Source organism: Leptodactylus fuscus, chromosome 10 (genome assembly GCF_031893055.1).
Source record: "Leptodactylus fuscus isolate aLepFus1 chromosome 10, aLepFus1.hap2, whole genome shotgun sequence".
Classification (NCBI taxonomy): domain Eukaryota; kingdom Metazoa; phylum Chordata; class Amphibia; order Anura; family Leptodactylidae; genus Leptodactylus; species Leptodactylus fuscus.
In genome coordinates, this window is record NC_134274.1 from 32,232,481 (window position 1) to 32,250,361 (window position 17,881).

The following is a 17,881-nucleotide window of genomic DNA, read 5'->3' on the forward strand; positions in this document are numbered from 1 at the left end:
TTAACTAATGGTCCTACCTAACAACATGATATTGCAAGAAAGTTCTCAAATTAAATAAATCCTCCTTAGATTAAAGGGAATCCGTCACGCTAACAAATACAGAACAATTGGCAGCCACCGTGCTTATTGAGTAGACAAATACATCATTTTGTGGGAGAAGATTTAGTATAACTAGTATTTTATTCATTAAATCTCTGCTCATTCTGGGCTCAGGAGTCCAGTGGGTCGGCCTACTCAGAGACTGAGAGATGGTAGAGTTTCCAGAGCAAATATCAGAAATCGTATGAACTGGCTGACAACAGAGAACAGTCTTATAGAGCGCTGAGAGATAGATCCCAAACACCCAAATGCCTTCACCAGAAACAGCCGTGAGGCCAGGTGGAGGACTTTGGAGCCAAAATTATCACCAAAAAATAAAACGCTCCACAAACTAAAGTCAAACCAGAACCCACCATACTATACGAGGCAAATCAGAACCAGAAGGATGAATCAGGATTTTGAACATGCAAGCCAAAAGTCAATCCGAGAGGTAATGTCAGAGCCCAAATCAGCAGACAAGTGGATTTCCAGTAACAAGCTAAAGGTCAGTTCTAAGAGGTAACATTAGAGCCAAAATCAGAAGATAAGTGGATTTCCAATAACAAGCCAAAATTCAGGATATGGAAGCCGCATTAGGTACAACCATATAGCAGGCACCTGGCTGAGGAGGAAGATTGTTTAAATGTTCTCCTCAGCTGAAAACTTGATCTGAGAGAGGTCTGAAGATTGTAGAAGCTTCACAGGTTGGCATGGTAACCTTAAAACAACAGTAAAGATCTCCACTAGTCCCACCAAATTGTAATGACTCAAAGAGTACCATTCATTTCAGGTGACTTTTCAGGACAAGTTGTTATGTGTCTAAATAAGAAGTAACACTATTTCTGACTGTAGAGAGAATATACATACCCTGGTGGTTGCGTCTGGTACTGCAGCTTAGCCCCACTCAACTCATTTACTTGAATGGACAAACGGACATATTTTTGTTAGGGGCTATTGTGGCTTCATCAGGTTTTTCTGTGTCTTTGTTCTGCAGATCAGTGGAGCATTGATCACTCAAGGATGGTCTAGGGTGTAGTCTTGGCTGGATCTTCAGTCTTATAGAGCAGTGCAATTTTTTTTACAAGAGCACTGACAAGCAGTTTTACTGGAAGCTAATCTAATGTGGAAAAAAAATCTAATGGAAAACCCATCATTCATCCCTTAACCTCAAAAATCCAAGATTTCTAGAAACATAAATCGAGGAATTGGATATTGGTTAGTTTCTAGGTCTTGTATGAAGTAAAAATATCTGCAAAATAATATTTTAACTGAGATATTCACAGTACCACTGACTTGGTGCGCAAATAGAGAACCCTTCTTGAGAGTATCTCCACGTTTCATCATCGAAGGTCCATATGGGTTGCATCCCACGGTGGTCATGTTTGTAGAGCAGATTGAACCTGATTTTTACAAAAACCGTCTATCACTGAAGTTTAGCAAATGAAATCTGAATCCATCAAGGCCACACTTGTTCTTTGACCAGTTAGAAACATGAGGCACATAGTATTTTTACTTGTCTACAAAGTTTTGGCTTCACTCTTCTAACAAGCTTTCTATGAATGTGATTTATGCTGCGGCCACTTGGGACTCTGTTCCCTGATTCACCGATTTTAGCAACATAGAATTTATGGAAATCTCAAAATTCTCTAATCCAACTTGTTAAATGTTGCATCATATTAGGGCGAGATGATATATTCCTCGGTTCTACAGATAAGCTGTACATGCAAATAAAACAGAGTCACCTTAACCCACTGACTTTATTCATTTTGTCTCTGATCAAAAAACAGAATATGTGCAATGAATGATTTCACAACATTTGAGGCATACCGTAATTCCCTACCTGAGAATAGCGCCATTTCTGACACTTTATATCCTTTGGTTGAGGAAGGTTTGGCAGTATGGACTCTAGGTGCTGCAGAATCAGGGGTTGTACGGCTTCTTTCTCCTGCTCTAGGTGCTCCTTTCCGAATGGCACACTAGTGTGGACAACAATGGATGGTCCAACCTCGGAAGACTCTGAGAAAAAATAAAATAAAATGAATTTACTAAATTGTCTTTCTATTGCCTTTGCTATTGTTCACACTGGACATAATGTCAATCTATTTTATTAATGTAGTAAAGGAACCCATAACACCACATAGTTTTTGAGCCCATTGGATACAGATTTTTTTTTTTGTCTTAAACGGAATTTGGCATCATCAGAAAACTTGGTTAAACCAGACCCGATGCTTTGTAGGGTACGTTATGTTGGGCAGGGCAGATTTGTTATACCTTGTACGCCAGTTTTAAAAAGTTGCATTTTTTTGTTATGCAAAATCAGGTTTTGCTATTTTTTAAAAGCTTGTGCCTCCTTTGGCACTTACCTAAAAAGGATGCCTGGTGAAGAAGAGCAGGGGCAAAGCCATAGGCGCTCCTAAATTTATCATCTGGCTTATTATTGGCTACATTTCCCACCAGGAAACACAGCCTGGTGGAGAGTATCATATATGAAGTGCATCTTCCACTGGCTCTCAGGCTATGAAGACTGGCATGAGTAATGGGCCTGGATGCCTTTCTTGAAGAGAACAATATTACGGGTTATGGTTTCTAGATTTTTTTTTTTTTTGTAGATTGTGACCCCCATATAGAGATCACAATGTACTTTTTTTTTTCCTACCGGTATGCCTTTTTGTATAATGGGAGGAAATCCATGAAAAAACACGGGGAGAACATACAAACTCGTTACAGATGTTGTTCCTGGAGGAATTCGAACCCAGGACTCCAGTGCTGCAATGCTAACCACTGAGCCCAGGTTGCCCCATGGTTTCTAGATTTTACGGACGCGTTGATCCAGGGTTTTTATACTGACTGCCAGATTAGAATCAGGAAAGAATTTTGTCCCTTGAAATGGGGCAATTGGCATGAGCCTCATGGGGTTTTTTTGCCTTCATCAGGGGACTGCAGGGTTATAGGTTGGACTTGATGGACTGATGTCTTCATCCAACCTCCTCTTCTATGTATAGCCAGTTTTCATAAATGTGCTTATTGTACGTTCTAATGGTCCTATAGGAGCGCACTAACCTTTGTTCATTTTTAGAAATATGCAAATGAGGCTCCAGTCCAATGGCTCAAGAGCTCAGGGTCTGAATCTCCCCCTGTGCTATTCCTATCCTATAGCAATGATTGTTTGTTAAACCCCCCACACAAGAGTAAGATGGAACCCTTGAAGATCAGGAAAATAAAGGTCCCAAGGGCAAAAAGCCATAAGTAAACGTTTCAAAAAGACAAAAAACCTTGCCAATTATAAATATATAAGATGTCTGTGGATCAAAATTCCGCTTTCTGAAGTGTTGATTTTTTTAACAAGTGCTGCCAATTTTTGTAAAGAAATAAAAAATGTTATGAGTTACACATTGCACATGACATGGTAAACACAGAGTTAAACTTTTAGCGGACTAAAAAAACAGCTCTTCAATATAGCTGGATTTGGACAGCGTGAAGAGTGATATTAAGAGCATGAAAAGTGTCCAACAAGAGAGAGCATGTCAGTGAATGTTGGCTGCCGCTTGCAGATCCGTACTGGGATCATATATTTGTTACATAAGACTAATAAATTGTGGGGGTAGAATTTCACTTTTGGACCCACTTAATATGAGCCAGAAGTGACCTCAGAAAACTTTACGGTCTATAGGTCTTTTGTGTTTAAAATAAAAGCAGTGACTTAAAGGAACAGACCTCTCTGTAAGGAAGTGTGACAGTAACACTAAATATTCTTTACTGTAACATTGTAATTTTCACCTGGTCCATCAATCCCTGTAAGACTTCAAGTTTATCAGCTAAGGGGTTTAGTGCAGGAAGCAACAGGATAAGTTACAAAACAAGGCAACTCTTACGGTATTGTCTGGTTTGGAAAACTCATTTTAAAATACCCCATGAGAATATTTTGAAAAAGTAGACACTGTATCATTGGGAGATGGGGCATTCCTTATCGGCCAGCTATGACGCTGGGAGGCGGGGAATGCAACCCCCCTCCTGATAGTACTCGTCCATTCCTCACACCTTGGCATCATGGCTGGGCGGTAAGGAACGCCCCCTCTGACAGTATAGCACTACAGACAGACTGTCAGGAGGGGCGTTCCCAGTTAGACTGTCAGGAACGCGCTTCTGACAGTGAAGAGCTATCGGTAACGGCACCAATAGCTCTTCATCGGGGGCGCATAACAAGAAAACCGCCAGTGCGCTGAACTGTTGGCTTTCTAGAGGTATATAAAACTACATGTGCCCAAGGACATAAAGAGTCCTCTTTAAGGGAAGGAGGGAACATCTACAGAAATGTGATGAAGAGGGTCAGACTTGTATGTATCACATGGACAGCCTAGGGTCAGGGGATAATCGTACACATCAATGGACAGCCTATGAATTTCAGTGGGGACTATATAACGCTATACTTTCCCTGTGGTGGGATTGCATAGAAATGTTAACACTTGCTGCCAAATAACCCCGCAGATTTTACAGCTTGATGTTATTAGGGACACCTTCGAAAGCTAAGAAGTACATGACACAAGGTGTCCTAGATCTGCCTAGAGCCTCACCCCTTTAAGGTCCAGTGAAACAAAAAAAAAAGGATCACGCGCAGATCCATTAGACACATAACTTGGCTTGGTTACAGTCTTGGCTTGGTTATGTTAGTCTCTCTTACTGACTGTCAAATCATTTACATGAACAATTCAATTTACTAGATGATTGATCGGCTGCACTCTCGACAGTCTTAAAGGGGTTTTGGTATCCAAATTGAGTTGTTATACTGATGATCTATCCACAGGATAGTATGTGATCTGTTGGCATCTGACACCTGGAGCTTGCACAGATTAGCTTTTCTAGCAGCCAAGTAATAGCAGCAGTACGGCAACCCCATCCTCTGCACAGCGGTAGTTCCAGCAGCACCGCCGCTCCCATTGTTTGACTAAGAGAAGTGCTACACACACCACTCGTCCACTAAACTTCTGGCACACAGAGACAAAACAGCTGATCTGTGCAGGGTCCAGGTGTCTGACCCTGACAGATGACATACTGGTGACCTATTCTGTGCATAGAGCATCAGTATAAAAATTCAATTTGGGTTCATAAACCCCTTTAAATATGTGGCCAGCTTTAGGATTTCAGACTTTAGATTATTGTACAGTCTCTGTTACTAAGCTCCCAAAATGCAAATCTCTAGAGCAGCTTCAAGGATGCTGAAAGATTCCAGCTCTGGACATAAGACTGTGGTCACACTTGCGCTGTTTGACCGTCCAGGGATGCACCCATATTTTTCATTGGAAACCATGTGGAGACCCGGCAAACCCCATTATAGTCTGCGGGGTCTCTGATTGAGTTTTCGTTTTCCAGGTCACCAACTGGACCAGAAGAACAGAATCCCGAGTGCTGGTGTGAACCTAGAGTCAATCAGGCTGAAGTCAGAATAATTAATGCAACTTTGAAACGATACAATTTAACATCATATAATACACAGTCCAGTCATATTAATGTGACCACTGCCTACTTTTGACGTCAACGTTAAATAACCAGTTGCAGAAGGCATGTGTCATCAGTCATCTGGGTGCACTCATTATTGTGGAAGACACGATGGATTAACACACGTATGCATCTATCCTTGCGGACCATGTTCACCTCTACATGCGAATTGTTTTTCCTGGCATCTACCAACAGGACAATGCGACGTGTCATAAAGCTCGCAGTGTACGTGCGCGGTTCGAGGAGCACCAGGACGAGTTTACCATACTTCCTTGGGTAGATAATTCCCCGGACCTGAACCCAATCGAGAATCTGTAGGACAACCTCGATCGGGTTGTTGGCGCCATGGATGCTCAACCGCGTAGCTTAGCGCAGCTGGCCACGGCACTGGAGTCGGCATGGCTCAACATCCCAGTGATCATCATCACAAGATTCCCTCTCTTCCTGCACGTCTCGCAGCGGTCCGCTCTGCCAAAGGTGGCTATTCTGGATTTTGACAGGTGGTCACATTAATATGACTGGACTGTGTAGTTCTACATGCTTTTATATGTGACCTCAAATATTTTAATATCAGATTTTATAAATGGAAGGTGGAACATTTCTGTGCAGATTATATAGATATTTCTTTGTCTATACATACAATCTATCTAAAAAGTGAGGTCCATTTATATGCACGTAGATGAAAATAATACAGTATCTCCAGCCATGACATAAATCTTTGCCTCTTTGCTCCCTTTACAGAATACTTGGATAAAGAAGCCTTGCAGTTCATATTACAAGACCAAAAGGGATCAGCGCAGACTTGTACAGTATTATTGTTGGGACCAATATACATATGTGTGGAGCAGATTTGGCTGGAGCAGTTGGACCCAAAACAGCTTTAGGTTAAGCTGGGGAGATAAAATAGATTGGTTAAATGAAAAAGAGTCATTGAAGCCATTCATGCGCGTAGAAAGGTTTCGGAGCAAAAGATAATTTCATTCTGTAATTTCAGATTTTTAATGTCTGGGTCGCGTCGGGTTTTATGTTTGTCCATTAATTACAGGTGTCTTGTTACAGGGTTTTCTTGGTTATTATATTACATTACAAGCTAAACCTCAGACCAAACTGCGCGCCGGTGCCAAGATACACACAAACGTTTATGTTGTGATAGGTTTGCAAAAGTTTTACTTATTAAGTACTTTATGGCGGAGTGAGGATTTCTCCATCAGCACTGCTTTACTTCTGAGAAGCTTGCACATTATCTATCGCCTTTAAGGAAAGTATAGTGTCTGAATGGATTTGTTAGCCTATGTTCACACTGCCAATAGTATACGCAGTTGTCGTACGATGAGAGCAATGGACATTAATGATAGTAAAGTGATGGATACAGACTGAGACACTTTCTTCCATCATGTATTATCTATTACTTTTGTAATGGAAGAAAAGCTCCTGAAGATACAACTTTTCCTTCCATCAAAAAGGTAAAAACATGATGGAACAAAGTGTCCATCAATTTTTTTTGCAGGACGATGAAAGCAGACGAGGGCTCTGTTTGCATCAGTCACTTAAAGAGGACCTTTCAACACCTTCACCAATTCTAGTTCTTAGCATCTGTTAATAGACACAACTCCACTGATTCCAGCACAGTTGGAATTTTATCTCTAGCACCCACCGTTCCTGAGCAACAAGAGCAGTTAGTTTTGGTGACTGATGTGCTATTTAAGCTCTGTAATGTCGGTGGGCGGTGTCAGGCAGGGGGTGTGATTCAGAGCTCCAATCAGAGGCAGCCAGTGCCGAGCTCAGAATCACACCCCTTAACTGCTCCTGTCTGACACCGCCCTCCTGACAGTACAGAGCCTAAATAGCATATTAGACCCCCAAACTAACAGCACCAATTGCTCAGGAATGGGAGCAGAAGCTATTAAATGATTTAAAGAGTGGTGCTTGTTGGAGGTGGTGAAAGGTCCTCTTTAATGCCTATTGCTCTCATCCTATGATGAATAAGAGCAGCTTGCCAGACATCTTCACAGATCTGCTTTACAGCACCTGGACATGAGAGGACTCAGATTCAGAAAATGCATATTGGTAACGTAACACCTATAGAGGACTTGTCACCAGATCTGAATAGTCCAATGAGATCAATAGTGTGCTCCATTAGCATGGAAAGACCCCTTATACCCAATCCTAATTTGATGTTTTATAAGAACACCAGCCCAATCCTGAGATAAGAATACTTGTTTCCATCTTTTACAGTTCTTCCATCTTTCACTCTTGCTTACGCCCACCTCTTTGTTTCCCACCGGAACCAAGCCGAACCGGGACTCGAGAACTCTTACCACTGGCTACATCCAACGGCCCTTCTGTATTATATGCAGATTATAGGACTATATAACACAGACAAATAATCACCACTCTTTTTAGAGTCTTGTAACATGGACAGGAATGGATTTTGTCTACAACCGCGTAAAAAAAAAGTTGCTTTGTGTACTCGGAAGACATGAGGTAAATGGTATAAGTGAATGCAGTCATCTGGATTATTTTGGCCAAGCATGAAGAAGTTGGCTACATTGGAGGTTATTGGATAATCCCTTAAAAAGATGAAATTCAAGGAGGAAATAAAATAATTGTAGCCATAACTGCAAGAGAAAAACACAGCTGTGAAAAGGGCTCTCCTTTCTGTTAGTTCATCAACAACTGTGTTCCAGTTTCCATTCAGACGCTGAACTTGTTGTTTTCATGGAAGATTTACATAAAAAGTCCTCTTAATATCCATGGCTGAAGCATAAAATAGCTTTTAGCAAAACATTGCTGAGTTCTAGCAGTTCCTTTTCAGATGAGACAGCAGACAGGAAAGTAACAGATTTTGGTTGTTCCATTAATTTGGTAGTTTTCCCTATTTTCGTTGGATTTTTGTTTAAATTACTATGGAAGAAAATTTGCATCAAAGGCCTATTTATCTCCATTACAGGAAAGTCAGTAACTTTCCTATTCCTCTAATCACAATTCATTTGCTGTCTATGTCTACATGGATATGATGTCATAATTGTATTCTTAAAGGGAACGATTACTGAAACTGTAAATGGATTTTCTGGGTTTTATTTTATTCTATTTATTTAGTTTTTAATTAAGTTGAAAAAAATCAGACCAGGAAATAAATAAAAAAAACCACTATTTCCATCATTGCATCTCTGACCAGGTTGTCTGCTTTTCCTCTCTATAGATTGCACTTATTTTCCTCAGTTTTAGATTGATTGTCTCAGCATTGCATGGAATCATATTGGCCGCTATTGTCAGTACCATCTCTGCCTGCTTGGAGGATGGCGTAATTATTCTTTTCTCTATATTCTACTGAGTAACCTAAGAGATGACAAGTAGACGGCTCATCCTCTCTCTGTACTCAGCATTATAACGGTGTGTCTAGTCATCTGCAGTAGCAGTGTTATCAGTTAGCAGTATTACATTCTTTGTGGATCCAAGTGTTTACTTACACCCTTCTATTCCACAATGTCCCATTGAACCCTCTCCAGTGTTTTCTGAATGTACCCACTAGAACCATGGACAAACAAGCAGCTAGACTACTCCAACATGTTCTTACTTCGGCTGAGACCACGATTGCTAGCGATTGGAAACAAACATTGCCCCCTGTCCTTCACAACTTATTGGATAGATTGAGAGACATCCGTGTAGTGGAATATCTCACTACTTCCCCCAAAGACTCACTGGACAGATTCCATTCCATCTGGGTCCCCTGGGATAAGTCTCTGACTTCTAATTCAGAATCTTGTAGCACAGATGCTACCCTGTGAATCCATGTTTTTGTATTTCTGTCATATTGTTTCTCGACAATTCTTTCATTCTTGAATAAACATATGGTTAAAACAAAATAGATGATCGGCAGAAGTTCTGGGTGTCACACCAAGACCAATCTGGTATGGCATCAATATTACAGACCCGAAAAATAATTTAGTAAGGACCTTTCATCACTTCTTTGAACCCCAACTCTTTGCATTCTGCAATAGGTGATGTTCCACCGACTCCATCATGGTTAGAATCTTTTCTATAGCCCCTACCCTTCCTGAGCAATCTGTGCCGATAGTCCTCAGTATGTTAATGAGGCTTTCTACTGTTAATTGGGCAGGCCTTGAATTGGACTATAAAACCTCATCTCAAATACACCATATAATTGAACGACTTCAATCAGCAAAGTGTGATGCTTGATTTCCTTAGTAGTATCGCTACAGCAGACCTGAACACTTGCGATCATATTCCTCAAGACACTACAGTTGATAGCTGAGGGGCACCCTGTGATTATTTTGTCATCTAGACCCCCCTCCCCCCAACAGTGCTGGCAATACCTTAACAAACGAAGAGTTTTACATTAGATATTAGCCATCACAAGCAACTTTTGGCTCATTGAGAAACCTGTTCTCCACGATCCCTGATCCACAAGCTGATGTTCTAACCTACTTCTTTGCAATGTTAATTTCCCTTTAAGCGCTGACAGGTTACTTCATTCTGCCCATGGCTTATTTTTCTTAGCACGATAACTTCACATGAGAATCTGAACACCCAGGGCAATTAATTTGTCACTAAAGCAAAGGTTTTCCATAGATACAACCTCTAGACACCGTGAGCTAGTTTGATATTTATATACCAATTTACAAAGAATGATGTCAGTGTTATATATGGACACTTGAGCTACGTGGCATGTATAAACACTCGAGGATCCCCTGACTATTCGAAAGGAGACTTATCCGATACACAGATAGGTAAATATGAGATATATATATACGGAGTGGAGAAACAGAGGGTGAGATGGAAAGCGAAGGAAGCACCCACAAAAAAGAAGAGTATGCAACTGTAACATATGTATGGCAGGTTTATGGACACACTGGGCAATTGCTCAAGGCTTACATTTATTAGATATCCCAAGGATGAGATCCCAAGATGCTGCATGTGGTATAAGCTGAATTGCGGTATTATTTGGGAACTATATGGCAGTCTTATAAGGACATTATTATATGGGATGGTTAAGGGAACATTATGTGGATGGTGGATATTATTAGCAAACTATACGATGATATTATATGGGCTGTATATGGCAGTATTATATGGACACTACCATTATTCCAGTCCTTTGCTGTCATCCGTCGTAGGACACAGACTGAGGGGAGTTCCCATTGACTCCATCAGAAAAGAAAGAAGAAAGCTTCCATCACATTTTTGACGGAAATCTGACAGAGGGGGGATCCTTTTGCACCTGTCACTTAATGTCTGTTGCTCTCATCCTATGATGGATGAGAGCAATGGACATTGAATAACAGTAAAGTGAACCTACCCTTATATGAGATGGTTAAGGGAGCATTATTGGGATAGTTCATACTATTTGGGCACTATGTTGTGAAATTTTGTGGGCTGTATATGGGCCATAATGAGGAAATATGATCATAGTACTATATGAAGGTATTATGTGTCTGAAGTGATCTGTCCAAAAGTGGTTAGAACAGATAGTTCAACATGTAAGAAGTGTGTTTTATCATATTCAGATCACCATCACAGACCACTCACCATCACAAATCCCTCATAGACATGCATCAGGACAGCTGTACGGTGCCTGAGTCCTGAACAAGGAGGGGGGACATGGCTAGCCACTGGCGGAAAAATTACTAAATTAACAATGCCAAATAATAACTAATAATAAGGAAGACATAAAAGTCAAGAGGTTTGGAATTATTCCTCCCTTATTTATGACCAGCTTTACACAACCTCAATAGTAAGCAGCTTGAGACTGGTCTGCTTAAATATTTCAATAAAGCCATAAGGTTTACAGCCCCTTCCCATTGTTGCATCAGTAATATTCAGTTGAGTGAAAGCATCTGTAATGACACAGCATCTGTAATGTGTAAAAGGAGGCACCGAGTGTTCATGTACTAAGGAGAACTTAGGAGAATTCAATAGAGGATCACATGTTTCCAAAAGTGATAAGTGAGGATAAATAAACAGGTTATGCAAAGAGGAGACCATCATTTAGGAATGCACTGAGCAGATACGTAGCATTGCAAGATGCTGTGGATTTGCATAGCTGCATAGCAAATATGACGTGACACATATGACTGCAAGAAGCTGTGGGTGTGCATAGTTGCACAGGAAATATGGCATTATACATACCATTGCAAGAAGCTATGAGTGTGCATAGTTGTATGGGGGATATGACTTGATACCATTCGGAGGATGAAACTTCTACTGAAACCTGAACATCCTAGCAATACTTAAATACTGAAGAATCATCTGCTTGGCTATAGCTGCACCTCTACGTAGCTGGCGTTTTCTTTACACCTAACCAATACATGGGCGAATAGTCGGCACACAGATACATAAGGTGTTCGGGAAGCTTTTAGACCGCATCTGAACTCTCTCTGACATACCGTTCCTGAGATACAGTATTCCCAAAGCAATGACTTGCACTAGCCAATAGAAACCTGCAAGTCTTCACTCATATTCCAACTGCCCTACACAGAGTCACTCCACATGCACACAGCACTACTGCAGGTTTCCATAACTGATATCCAACACTGATATCCAAACTGAGATACACGCATCAGAGGATTAGATACACAGCTTAGAATACACCATCACACATCAGGGGATTAAGTACACTGCTCAGAGCACAGTATCACACATCAGAGGATTAGATACCCAGCACAACATGAACTATCACACATTAAAGAGAACTAGATACACAGCTCAGCACACAGTAACACAGATCAGAGGATTAGATACACAGTGCAGCACACACTATCACAATTCAGAGGATTAGATACACAGCTCAGCACACATCAGAGGATTACACAGCTCAGCACACAGTATCACACATTAGAGGATGAGATACACAGGTCAGCACACATCAGAGGATTAAATACATAGCTCAGCACACACTATTACACATCAGAGGATTAGATACACAGCTCAGCACACATCAGAGGATTACACAGCTCAGCACACAGTATCACACATTAGAGGATTAGATACACAGGTCAGCACACATCAGAGGATTAAATACATAGCTCAGCACACACTATTACACATCAGAGGATTAGATACACAGCTCAGCACACATCATCACATATCAGCACTTTACTCCAGGTTTCCATAACAACCCAGCCATTTTTCTTCACTCCTGTAGGTCAGCTCTATGGGGATGACACAGTGGATGACACTGTTACACAAGTTCACATTCACACAGCTTTACTCCAGGCATCCATAACAACTGATCACAGGTTTTTCACTGATATCCAAACTAAGATACTCTTGATAACATGACGTTTATGGACACACACACACACAAAACATACAAAATACACCAGTGCAAAACTGGGCACTACAATTGTTATGGGGCACTACACAAGTAAAAAATTAAATATATCCGCGTGAAGCTGGGTCCTCCTGCTAATATATACACACACTGTAATATGTAGTCTACATACTGCATTTTCCTTGTAATGAAAGGGTGTAGGAGCAGTATCTAGCATAAAGATGTATATGTCAGCAAAGGTTTATGGCTACATACAGTACATGTTCCCTTCAGAGCAGCAGTAGTCAATTAAGCAACATATCTGATGATCCCCACCCTCCATTGTCCCTGTGTTTAAGAGGAATAATAGAACCACTGACCTACATTGCGTTTCTTATTATCAATGGAGATGAAGCGTATGCAAGGATTATCACTGATATATTTTGCTGCCCAGGGGACATCAATCTGTGTGCCAGTTTCATAAAAGAGTCCCAAAGCATAGCGGGAGGAGTAGCTCACAGTTTCCAGTTGCCGCCTTTGGCTTTCCTTAATTACTGCAAGATAAAAAAAAAATGACAATATGCAATATTCAGCGTTTTGATGGCTTGAAGACGACATTTCTCATCATGCTACATATTAATCTTAAGGCAGCAGAAATCCTATACATTTAGTGCTCCGTGGATAAATGCATTGAGATGAAGTATATGGAAGTGCAACAAAAACCAACAACATATTGTATAGTGTATGATTAGACAGTGTATAATACTTCGTCCTCTGAAGGGGTTATCCACATTACAGATCTATAGCAATCCCCTTTCCTGAATATTAATAGCGTCTGGTGGTGCTTGGTTGTCCCCACGTCTTCCAGTAGAGCTGAAGTATGTAACAACTGGACAGTAAGGACATGATCACAGGACAGAAACGGAAGAAGAAATTGAGATGGACTTCTGCCTCAAACTTCTCTTCCATTTCCTTGGTGTCTTTTACCCGCGGATGAATAAGTCTATATCAGTGGAGTGGCTCGTGCCATAGACTTTGCCACTGAATAAGTTGAGAAATCTATGGCAAGATTGAACAGGAGCCTTACTTTTATCCTTATCATGCTTTGATCTCTTAATGAAAGTGGAACTTAGTAATGATTCTACCCACCGGTAAGTTGCACTGTGTGAATGGGCCCTTAGACAAGAAATGCAAAGCATGTATTGCAACACAGTAGTGAATAAGTAAGCAAGAAAAAGGAAGTCGCCAACAGATGACTGGAACCGGGTGTGATGGTAACCAGAGAGTGGAGCAAATGCATGAAGGGAGTGGTAAATTGGATGACAGAACATACGGATAATGGGGATAGTATGGTGAACACATGATTAAACAGATGGAAATAGTAAACCCTACCTCTAACTTCACTTGCATCTTTCTTGACATATGCCTTAAATGTTGACCCTACAGCAGACCCCCCCGCCCCAATCCTCACGGCCCATAAGGATATCCCTAACAGAAATCCTAATTTGAAATTCTGACCCCAACATGAACAAGGCAAGAACACTAAGATCCAGAGACAAGCAAAGACCCCAACCACATCTTAAGAGTGAGAAGATGATGGAGCAGCAGGAGAACACCCACTGATAGTAACAATGACTAGGCTTAAATGGGTGCAAAGTAACAATATCCTTCATCCAGTAGTGACAGTCAATAGCTATGGTCAGCTGCTGAAATCATAGCATTTACAAAAGGACAACCCCTTTGAAAAGAGTTTCCACACTGTCGCCAAGGTGAGTATCCTCTATTACTGGATTCAAGAAGTTAAACAGATTCAACGCATGGAGGAGCTAGTGGCTGAGGGCTCCCTGGACAGAGAAGTTGTACCATGTCTGGTGGCCTTGTATCCCCTTTCAGGGAATTGAATGGGGTACTCCTTGGGTCTCCCATTTTTCTCCATTTCCCTTTCAAACTTGTTTCCTTCCTTGCTAACCATTGCCCATATTCTCTTATTTCTTTCCTATTTCACCTCCCTTTCATTTCTTTACATTCTGAAGGTTGAGCAGACCACTTTCCTTCCAACAAGAAGGCCATATGAAGATGAGATTATCTAGGATATATCCTTAATGTATGTTGATGCCAATGTTCCTGCTACATCCCTGTTGTATGAGATGTTTTGGACTTGTATTTTTTCGGTTAATTATGCCGTATCCTTCTACTTACATTGGGTAAAACTCAATAAAAGCCTATTAAACATACACAGTCTAATGGTGAGGAGCCCTTCAACTCCAACTGATCCTCCATTTTGAATTGTATTTTTACATTTGGTGAAAGTTTCCAAGGATTACATGTTCTCTACCATAATACTTTATGGTATCTCACACAATGAACATAGGTCTTTTAGGTTCATATAAAAGTAGAATTAGGATTTGTACTAATATGAGATAAAGGCTACATTAAAAGCACAGCCAATGTGGAGAGCCTTGAGATGACTACTAGGTAACCAAAGAGAGTTGGCCGGTATCGGCCAACTTTTTAGACTTTGGCTATCCCCAGCACTTCCATTGATGTAAATGGGTGTGCGTCTGGGTCCAGTCCAAGTTCAAAACTCGACTATCTCTGACACTCTCTTTGAAGTGAATGGGGTTTCCGCATCCCCCAGGGGTTTGGCTGTTTTTCCCACAGCTGTTCTCACAACAAAAGTTAAACAACCACCAGTCTCAGGATTATAGGGGTCTCAACAATTTATCCTTTATCCTATGGATAGAGAATAAATATTGTTAGTGGCGTAACCCTCTTAATAACCTGAATAGGAGTCTTCTCCGGGACAGTGCTGTCAGGGCTTCCACTCATCACACATGTTCAGACACAGCAGTAGAGTTTGTAGGGTTGGTTTACAGGATCCAACTGCTTAACTCTTTTGATGCTGCAGTCAATATTAAAACATTGGTATCTAGTGACATGTCTGTAGGGTGCCAGTGGGTTTAAATGGCTGTCAGAGGCTTGGCAATAGTCACCTAACACAGCTTTGTTGGCAAAAAAAATAAGAATGGTCTTGAAGGCCAGTTCTTAAGGGGTTAATATTTCCAAATGAGAAAAAGTCCTGACACTATATAATTGTATAGTTCAGATCGTGCCTCCAATAACGGCCTGACATAATGACTCTGCCATGTCACATGCTGTCCTCGCCACCATGATCAAGCCAATGGACACGTCACTGCCTCCCACAAGATCAGCACGCTTGCTGATACATGGTGTGCTGTTGTGAACATTCCCATAATGGATTCCAGGTTGTTCTGTCCTTGCCCTCATCCAAACAGAGAACATGCAAACAAACAGCAGATGAAGAATGAAAACAAAGCGTTACGTTAATGCTACGCACACCTTAAGAACTGCCAACTGCGAAAGATAGCGACGTCTCAAGGCAAATAACCCACTTCTCAAAAACGTCTTTATCACCATCCAACTCTTCCGAGGAAAGATCGTGCTGTACTGAAATCAACCCATCTGATATCTGTTGTGCTATTAATAAGTCATAAAGCCACAATTGCTTCCAATCTCTATTCTGCACAGGGTAATTTATTGGGCGCCTTTGTGATGCCCTGAGCTCTGTGGGTTCCCATATAAGTTCTGTGGTCCTACTGACCAGCGACCTGTGGAGCCATGGTGGGAAGACATAATACATTAAATCTCTGTACCTTTGCTATGGGATGAAAACACATAATGTGTCTAAAAGCAATGACTAAGAAAAGCTGCCTCAGGGAAGAAAATATATTCAAATGATCTAGCAAATACTATGAAAGGGAGAATTTTGTGGTGGGTGTTATTCTTTATACCCTATAAGTGGTGGATTTGTCTCTCTTTTCCCACACACAAAGTACAATCAATCATTCGGTAGCATTATGAAAAACATGTGCGAGAGAATAAAAGAAAAATATTATAATGGAGCCAACACTTTCTGGCTAACAAAAGCAGTAGTTCGCCCGCAATAGGGTTTTTGGATTGGTTGTTGCTGTGAATCAAGAGTTTATTTGGGCCGCATCCAGAAAAGGTTCTAGAATAAATCAGACTTTTCAGGCAACGAGATTTAAAGTGGTTATGCCACAAAAAAAATACTGACCCTCTAGTCCCAAGATGGAGGATAAATAACCGATCAATGGGGGTCTGCTCGATGAGACCCCAACCGATCCTAAGAATGGGGTTGCTTTACCCTTGTTGTGAATTCAGCCGGACTGTAGCCATCAACTGAATGTAGGCGTGTGCCCATGTTGTACTTCGACGATCTCCATTCCCCCCAATAAAGTGAATCAGAGAACAGATGTGGCCCTTCCAGTAAGGGGGCACTCCGACATTCATTAGGCAGCTGCACTCAGGCTGAATTCACAAATGGGAGGTCCTAGTTGTTACACCCCCAAGGGTCAACTATTACTATATACTCTGGATATAAAAGGACAAATATTTTTTGTTGCATACCCCTTTAAAGGGGATCTATCAGATATTTTATGTATACACTTATACTATGTAAGGCTAAAATTATTTTGTGTGTGTATTTTAGATCCCTATCGCCATCGCTTATTGGTTTCGTAGTCTGGCAGGCCCCCTTTAAGGTATAATTGGCACTTTTATCAGTTTCACCACTACCAGTTTATTAGAAACAGAGAGAGCATCTAGGATGATATTATATTGATTCTGTATCTACGATCATTGCCTTTGCTGTATACACCATATACTGTATTTCATGTCTTGAATTTGGTCTGACCTAGAGCCCCATGGGATTTGATCCTATCCCTAACCTTATAACAGGACATACTCTGAACTTCCATATGCCTTCCGTGGGAAAACATATGTCTGGGAATACTTTGCAAGAAAAAAGTCCTTAAACTCACAGAAGCGATACAATAGTTGGATTTCATGTTATGTTTCAGTTTTCCCAACACTCAGTCCGCGAGTTTGACAGTTCAGACTCCTTGCACTAAAAAGCTTTTTGGTAGCAAGTTCTGGCTAACAAGATTGCTCGAAGTGGATTAGTTAGAAAACATAACATTCATCTGGACCTTTTTC

At 41.0% G+C, this 17,881-nt stretch overlaps 1 protein-coding gene across 2 annotated transcripts in view; it reads right to left on the reverse strand.

The window, feature by feature from the left end:
• The window catches only part of RNLS (renalase, FAD dependent amine oxidase), an 80,079-nt gene that overhangs the window by 7,700 nt on the left and 54,498 nt on the right, over positions 1-17,881 (reverse strand). For both annotated transcript variants that reach the window (XM_075257561.1, XM_075257560.1), the window contains exons 5-6: positions 13,225-13,398; positions 1,919-2,094 (exon numbers count right to left, since the gene is read on the reverse strand). In XM_075257561.1, the coding sequence (XP_075113662.1) occupies positions 1,919-2,094; positions 13,225-13,398 (350 nt within the window). The remainder of the gene's footprint in view (positions 1-1,918; positions 2,095-13,224; positions 13,399-17,881) is intronic.